An 8,681-nucleotide genomic window follows, 5' to 3' on the forward strand; every position below is an offset into this window, starting at 1 on the left:
ATAAAAATAAAAGTAGCTTCATGAGGACATAGCTCATGATGGAGTAGCCCTGGGTTTGATCCCCATTATAGGAAGAAAAGAACAAGAGGGATAAGAAAATAAAGAGGAAGAGGAAGAGGATGGAGAGAAGGTAGGGGTGGAGGAGGAGAAATGAGGAGCTGGAATGTTGACTCCAAGGCTTGCAAAGCCCAGGAAATTTCCTGTTTGGGTCTTGACAGAAAGTGTTTGGTGACCCACGACCTAGAGTTCTGATTCTTCAGATTGGTTTCATTCTGCTTGTTTGTTTTGTAAGTACTACGGGTGGAAGCACTGAGCTATATTCCCAGTTCTTTTTATGTTGAGACAGTCTTTTTCCATTGCCTACATTGGCCTCAATTTGCAATCCTCCTGCCTCAGCCTGCTGAGTAACTGGGCTTAGAGATGTGTGCCCCCGAGTTGCATGTTGGTTTTTTGTTGTTCTTTTTGTAGAGCTGGGGATTAAACCCAGAACCTATGCTCATGTAGGAGAGCGCTGAAGCCCTTGGAGTGTTGGTTCTCAAACATGCAAGGGCCTGTTAAACACAGGCTGCTGCCCCTGCCCAGATTTCCTGCTTTGGCAGGTCTGGGTGGGGCAGAGAGACTGTGTTCTAACCCTTTCCTGGGTGACACTGGTGCAGGGACCATACCGGAGAGGAGAGTGTAGGCTTCAAAGCTGACCTTCAGCCCCACCCTGGAAATTCACAGCCCACCCAGAAAGTAAGACGAGCTGCCCGAGGGGGGAGAGAGAGGAAAGCTCCCAGGTGGCACCTGACCACGGCCTTTCCCAGGCCAAGTTTCTCCTGGTGTCTACTTCCCCCTGGTGGTAGCGGGCCGGGAGCTAGCCTGCCACGTTCAGCCCTGACAGTGCAGGGCTTCCCAGAGAAACACACTCCAAACCTTTGAAGTTTGCAGCCCATTTATTTCTGGAGTCTATTTCTAGGAATTTCACCTGAGAATGGAGGATACGTGCCAGGACCACTGCACTGCAGGAACAAGCGGGTAAAAGTGGAGAAGCCAGGATGTGGCCCTGGAGTCCAAAAGGGGCAGATGTGGAAAAGATCTGCTGCTGCAAACGCCCAAACCTTAAGCACACAAATTAAACATATTGGATCTAAATCCTGGATCCCTGTGTGACACCCCTCCCTAGCCAATCAAAGGAGGGTGATGGCTCCTAAAGTGTAGCCCCCTGAGCAGCCCACAGGGAACTTATTCTGACCACTGGGCTTGCCTGTCCACCCCAAGTCTCCTCAGCACATCAAGGGAGGGAAACTTGCCCAGCGAGCTGTGTCTTGGGGTCACAAAGACTTATCAAGTGGCTTTCTGTGCCTCTCGGGCTCTGAGCAGGCACAGAGATGAGCAGGGTCAGGAGCTGCAGCCTGGCTGGGGAGAGGGGATGGGCACGAGTGGAACTCCAGGTGCAGCTGGGCACACTCAGGCCTGAGCACGTGAGAAATGACTTTGGAGGTGGTCAGAGGTGGGAGAGGGAGAGCCAGGGCTGGGTTGGCAGCTTTGGGGAGGAGGTGCAATCTGATTGGGGTTTTAAAGGCTGTTGGCTGAGTGGGGTTGAAGGCTTCCAGCAAGAGGAATAGTGGAGGAAGGTCACTGCAGGGAGAATGGGCTTGTTACAAGACAGAAGGGCTCTGAGTGGGGCAGAAGCCTGGGTTCTTGGGCTGGGACCCTGTAGCCAGTGGGCAGTGTGGAGCCACTGGAGGTTTGTGAGCAGAGGAGAGCATTTGTTCTAACTAGATGACTGAGCACTAAGCTGGGAAGACAGAGAAAGGGCACATGGGGACAGCTGAGGGGAAGGCTGCTATTCCCAGGTCATTTGGAGCAGGACCCCTTGATTTTTTTTGGGGGGGGGGTAATGAGAAATGCCAAGTGCCCAGTCCTAGTGCAGGTTGGCCCAGACATTTTGCCTTGAAGGAGGTCAACTGTGGGCAGATCTGCCCCAAAATTCCAGCTCCACTGTGGGACTATAGACAGTCACTTCCTCCTCAGGTCCTCAGTTTCTTCCTCTATAAATAGGGTGAAAGGCAACCTGTCTCCAAGAAGAAGTATAAAGATGAAGGAGAATGAGAAAGGGGTCCTACCTGGGCCTGGAGCACCATAAGTGTCCCTGTTCCTGTCTTCCATTGTGTGGCTGTCCCAGAGCAGGACACAGACCCTCTGGCCTCCAGTCACCTTCAATTAGGTGGGATTTCTGCATCCAGAGGCCATTCATTCATTCATTCATTGTCCATTCATTCATTTATTCATTGTCTAGTCATTCATTCATTCAGTCAGTCATTGTCTAATTGTTCATTCAGTCAGTCATTGTCTAGTCATTCATTCAATCAGCATTTCCGAGTATCGACTGTGGATCAGGTACTGGCACCCAGAGTTGAGTTAGACACTATCTTTAGGCTTCTAAGAGTTTATTGACTCATTCATTGCCCACCATTCACAGAGCTCTATTCTGTGCTTGGTCAGACAGGGGGAAAGTAGGCATGACCAGCAGGGGAAGCATTCGACGGCCGTGAACGGATGTAACCCTGACTCTGCCTGGCAAGTCACACATCCACATCGGGGAAGAGGAGGAAGCCTGAGAAGATGCTGTTGGCCCCCTCTCGGCCCAGCAGGGAGTTCTGGGTGGTGGCCTCTAGGTAGACCATTTCCTCCCTGTCCAGCTTGAGGACCACACTGCCCGTGGCGACCTGGAAGGCATTGTGGACATAGTCACAGAAGGTAACCACCTTCTTTGGCTGCTCTCGGCCCCGCATGAGATTCACACACAGATTCCCACGAGAGCTGGCATGATAGGTGAAGTAGTAGAGCCCCGGCACCCTGCATGTGAACTTGCCACTGCGAGGCTCATAGCTCCCATTCACGTTGGTGATCACGCTGTCAAAGCGGATGGCTTGCTTTGGTCTTATGGGAGTGTTGAGGGTCTTCAAGGCAGAAAAGGCCACTTTCTGCGTGGCCTTGTAGTCTCCTGATTCACCCTTGGGACCAGGGACTCCAGGGAAGCCTGGAGGACCTTTAGGGCCGACGGGGCCTTTGGGGCCAACTTTTCCTGGATTGCCAGGAATCCCTGGTTCGCCCTTCTCGCCAAACTCACCATGGTCTCCAGCTAGCCCTGGGGGCCCTGGAAAAGCAAAAGCAAGAGAGATAAGGAAATGAGAAGTCACCAAGGACTAAGGAAAGAGCCTAGGATGGGACACTGACCAGGTCCCTGCTTCTGTCTGGTCTCTGATTTGCCTTGTAAAGAAGTGGAGGTGTCCGAGAGGACAGCCAGGCCTCCCTCCAGCCCAGTTTCTGAGCCTGGAATATGTTTGTGGTATGGGGATGGATGCTTGTGAGGAAGGGAGTGGTACCCCCTGAGGTGCCCATTCAGCTTAAGCCTAGGTCAGGCATGATGAGTTCACAGCATGTGTGCCACTCCTTCCATTCCTCACCCAAGGCAGACATTCTTAATCAAATGCAGCACATATTCTGGCTGTATCTGGACTCTAGAACCCTCTCACTCCACAGCTCCAAGTTTGGAGCCACACCCTCTTGGTTTAGCACGAAGCAAGAGAAAAATCCCTTTCCTGGTAGAGCAGCAGAGGACAGTGGCTGGGACCATAGGTTCTGGAGACAGCAGGTGTGCATCACATGTCACACATGTCAGTACTAGCTGTGTTAGTGGAGCTCTACTCCCCCTCTGTAAAATGATGATACTTTGTTGGATTGTGAGGATTAAACGAGATTATATGAGGAGGGGCCAGCACAGAGGGCTGCCCCCAAACCAGAGGTTAATGAATGAATAAACACTTTACAGAGGGCTCTGCATGATGGGGGGGTCTCATTGGAACCCCACCTCAACCCCACAAAAGTCATCCAGGAGGTGAAGCCACCTACTATGGAGATAAAACAAGTTCAGGACTATAGGACCACAGTAGTGGTCTCTCTGTGCCTGGACGGAGTGGGAAGAGATCTGTGATCTGCGCTAGGCCTAAATTCAGTGTGCTAATTTGAGGAAGTCAGTAGCATTTCTGGACATCAGCTTTCCCATCTGTAAAATGGGAACCAGAATCCCCTCCTGGGAAAGTTAATGGGTTGGCAAGTGCTTTTGCAATCTCTAAGGCAGTGACTTGAGAGGTTCCAGGTGCCAGGGGTCTTGGCTTGTGTTCCCACTTTACCTTTCTCCCCTTTTGTTCCTGGAGTCCCGGGTTGTCCATCAGATCCAGGAACCCCAGGGATGCCTGGGATGCCAGGGATGGCTTGGGGCCCCACACAGCTGCTCTGGGCCCAAGAGATGTGGAACAGAGCTAAAAGCAGCAGCAGGAGCAGCTCTGAGATGGTGCCCCGTGGGATCTTCATTGCCATGCTATCTCAGCTGCTTCCTATAGTGGGAGAGACATTGGGATTTAATACCAGGAGGACTATCATTCATTCATTCATTTATTCATCTTTGTATTTGTCCATTCAGGTATCTATTCATCCATCTATCATCCATCCATTCATCTACCCATCCACATCCATTCATCCATTTATACATCAACCATCCATCCCTCCATCACTCAACCATCCATTCATCATTCATCCATCCATCCATTATCCATCTATCATCTACCCATGCATCCCCCTTCATCTATCCATCATCCATACATCCACCCACCTATCCATCCATCCATTCATCATCCATCCATCCATCATCCATCCATCCATCCATCATTCACCCATCCACCCATCCATCTATCTATCATCCACCCATCCACCCATCCACCCATCCATCCATTCATCATACATCATCCATCATCCATCCATCCATCATCCACCCATCCACCCATCCATCTATCTATCATCCACCCATCCACCCATCATCCATCATCCATCATCCACCCATCCATCCATCCATCCATCCATCCATCCATCCATCCATCCCATGTTCAGTGATGATCATGTATCCACCAGACTCTGAACTAGGTCCTGGGCATACAGAGACATACAGGACAGATGTAGTCCCTGCACCCCTAGTAGGGTAACATGATAAACAGGTTAACCTACAAGTAAATAGAGATGTGGCCCTGGCAGAAAGAGAAAGGCGCCCTGCAGGACAGCGCCTCGGCTGGGGTGGAAGATGGCTAGTTTTGTGAGGGAAGCACACTGCAGAGGAAGGTCTTTTCAGAGGACAAGTGATATCTAGGCTGAGACCTGAAGGTTCAGAAGGGGCAAGGATAGACATGTTATAGGAGGAAAGAATGCTGGGAAGGCTCTGAGAGGTAGCAGTTGGGAGAACGACAAGACTCAGCAGGGCCTCGAAGTGACTAGAGGGGAGACCGCATGTGAGTGACGGATTTTATCCCACAGGTTTTCATTCCTCGGAGCCTCTGTGCCCAGGCACATCCATGCTGTGGGCCACCACGGTTATTTCCAGACTGAAGGTGACACTGAGGCTTGAAGAGGTGGAGTCCCTTGCTAGGATCCCACAGAAAGGAATGAATAGTCAGTCTCTAGGCTATTCTAAGCCAAGGCTCTTCTGCCTATAGTTTGCACTGCTTCAGTACCTGTCAGGGCAGTCCAATTCACCTTTGCCTAGATCCAACCTCCCCTATCCTTCAAGCCTTGTGTTAAAGCCTTTCCCCCTGGAAGTCCTCGTGCACTGGCTGAACTGATTTCTGTTCTTAGAATACGAATTTGAGTGGGTTCTGCCCGCTCAGCAGGGTCATTTGGAGGATCCAGGTGGGATCATGGATAGGGAGGTCACAAGGCTTAAAACGTCGTTTAGACTCTGCACTGCTGCCCCGACTGTGTGACTCTCCCAGCACCCAGAAGTGTGTTGTGATGCATCGCCCACTGTGCAGACCCAGAAACTGAGGCTCAGAAAGGAGCAAGTGACCTATCCAGAGCTGTCCGTTGAGCTAGTCCCTGATGGGGATGTGCCCAAAACTCTGTGTTTTGTGTTGACTGTGCCTACCTCTCTGGGAGCAGAAAACCTGCTGGCAACTGGCTCTTGGGCCCTCTCTGTCAAGTCCCGATTTCTCATGCACAGTCCTCTGCGCAGAGCACCAAGGAGAGCGAGCTGGGAACCTGAGGCGTTGGCTTGGGCTCTGCTGTGCTCCACTGAGCACCGGGCTCAGGGATTGACCCTGCTTATCTCTGAGGAAGCATCAGTTCTTACTTTTGCTGGAGAGGTCACAAAATGACAAGCTGGCAGCTTTGCTAAGCTGGGCACTGGCAGGGGCCAGGCTCAGGGACAAAGGCTTTCAACACCATCAGCTCATTTAATTCGCTTCTCACAACAGCTATTGCAGGACCTACCTTTGCTTTCTCCTTGACAGATGAGGAAACAGGGGCTCAGAGAGGTCTACAAGCTGATACAGGTCACACTGCTGCTGTGTGGCTGGGGTCCAGCCCACGTCCACTGGAGCAGCATTAAGGGGCCCTAGCTGTTCAGAAATGGGCTTTGGAAGAAGACACTCTGAAGCAAGGAAGGCCCATTACAGGGACAGGGAAGTAAATCAGCAAATCAGCCACTGGATGACGACAGGACTATCCTGTTGAATGCGTGCTGCTACCAAGGTTCAAGTTGGCCACTGCTGCCTCTTAGCCAAGGGCCTCAGGAAAGTCACTTCTCTGTGGCCACAGTTTACCCATCTGTAAAATGGACACAATCCTCGTCTCACCCTCGTGGAGTCAGTGTGAGGACAGATCAGTGATAGCTTACAACAGAGCCTAGCATGTTGGAAAAGTCTGAAGCATAGTCACTATTTTATTATGATCCCATTCATCCAAGAATTGCTGAGTTTTACAGCAGGCAAGAAGATCATTGGAGGAGAAGAAAGGGTTCTGGTTCCTTGAGGAGACAGGCTGTCTCTGGCAGGAGTGGCCCAGGGTGGAGGGCTCCTTCCAGCTGGGGAAGGCGTCAGGGTCAGGACAGGACTCAGGCTTTTGGGAAAAGAAAGAGCCAGGTAGGACAAACCCCTCTCTAGCACAGGGACCACTGAGTCTCAGACCTGAGAGGACACTAAAAACTACCTGGTTGGACAACTTGCTTCCACTTGTCCATGTGCCCACCTTGTCTGTCTCTGGCCAGCCTTACTAGTCCCTTTCCCCCCACTTGGAACTTAGCCGACTTGACCTTGACCGCTCTGTCTGCCACTCCCTGGCTGTATGACCGTAACCTCTCTGGTCTCCTGTGTCGAGGCTAATTTCTGCTGCCAGGGTGCCAGGCGAGTTACACAAGGTAGTGCTAGCAGGAACAAGGACCCTCGGGCAGCAAGCACCCTCCTCTGCCTCCAACAAACATTCTGAGTTCATGCGGGACTGACTGATCACTGATGTAACTCCATCTGCAAATCAAGCCATTTTCTTGAAAGAACTGAGCTAAGCTTTCCTGGCAGATGCTGGAGCATCCCTGGGCCGGGCAGCGGGGACCTGGGTGCTCATTCCACCTCTGTCTCTCCTCCAGACCTGTCTAGAGCCAGGAACTTCACCCTAAAAAGCTCTGGTCTCCCTAGAGGGAGCCTATGGCTCAGAAAGGTCAGGTATCTTGCTGGAGATGACCAGCATGTAAGAGATAGAAGCTGGACACAGCTCCTGTGTGTGACCTGGAGGGCCTTCTGTTGGGTCTCCTCTTGTGGGCTGAACCCACACTCTCCAGGCCCTGGGTAGCCCTAGACTCTCCAGAACACTCTACCATATCATGTCCCCCACCCCACTCACCTGGGACCTTGTGTCCTGTGATGCCACGGGCCTGGCAGCAGTGGGACCAGGGGCCAGAAGTGCTGCTACCCGTCTACAGAAGGTTTCGTTCCCCACAGGCAGAGAGGGCTTTCCCCGGGCAGTCCCCTCCTGTGGATCCAGCGGGCTGGACCCCTCCCTGTCACCCTACTGCCCATCCCCCCATTCTGCTGTCTTCAGGCAGTTTCAGGTCCCATTTCTGCCCTTGGGGCGGGAGTTACAGTAAAAGGGGTGGCGGGTGGCCAGCTTTGTTTTGCCTGCTCAGCATCCGCGAGGGGAACAGGCTGACCCAAGGGACGTCTGCAGCTGGCCGCTCGCCTGCCAGGCCCTCTGAGCTGGTGACCTTCCATGAAGACAGGACGGTCCTCAGTGGATGACACAGTGGCCACCCTGGGCCCAGAGTGTTGGATTTAGAGCCAGAGACCCTGTCCCATAGTCTGGCTCTGCCACTTACTGCTAAATGTTCTCACACAGGAGCCCAAGGGAGCCCCAGTATCCTCCACTACCTGATGGGTTCATAACTGTGCCTGCTCTGCAGAACTCTGGGCCACGGGAGGATAATGGATGGATAAAGGAGGAGAAAGAGTCTCCAAGAGAAACCATGTATATGGTAATTGTTAGTGTCACTTCATGTCCTGGCTTCCTGCTTCTGGACTCTTCTATTCCTTCCTGTTCTGCACTTTTGCTCTTTCCCTGTTCTCTGAAAATAATTGAATAATGCACTGTAAGTGTGCTTATTATTTATTTATGCCGCTCCCTCCACTTCCAGTCAGACATGGAGCTGGTGATCACAATGGTGACGGGCAGGCGCCTGTTGCTCATGGCCCTAAAATGACACCATGTTAGGGTTGGAGAAGGGTAGGAGGTCATGCGGCCCACACCTCATTTCATAGGCAGGGCAATGGAGGCCTAGAGGGCTGAGCCATCATTTGCCAAATATTCCTGGTTTGCTTCTACGT

General features: G+C 52.1%; 1 protein-coding gene across 1 annotated transcript; it reads right to left on the reverse strand.

The window, feature by feature from the left end:
* Window positions 1-2,395: 2,395 nt before the first annotated feature.
* On the reverse strand, window positions 2,396-7,877 carry C1qb (complement C1q B chain). Its single transcript, XM_004637621.2, has 3 exons — window positions 7,705-7,877; window positions 4,179-4,382; window positions 2,396-3,142 (listed from the first exon to the last, which is right to left on the reverse strand). The coding sequence occupies exons 2-3, from the start codon at window positions 4,363-4,365 to the stop codon at window positions 2,568-2,570; spliced, it is 762 nt and encodes a 253-aa protein (XP_004637678.1). The 5' UTR covers window positions 4,366-4,382; window positions 7,705-7,877; the 3' UTR covers window positions 2,396-2,567.
* Between the last annotated feature and the right edge of the window lie 804 nt (window positions 7,878-8,681).

This window comes from Octodon degus, unplaced genomic scaffold, assembly GCF_000260255.1.
Source record: "Octodon degus isolate 3935 unplaced genomic scaffold, OctDeg1.0 scaffold00092, whole genome shotgun sequence".
Classification (NCBI taxonomy): Eukaryota; Metazoa; Chordata; class Mammalia; order Rodentia; family Octodontidae; genus Octodon; species Octodon degus.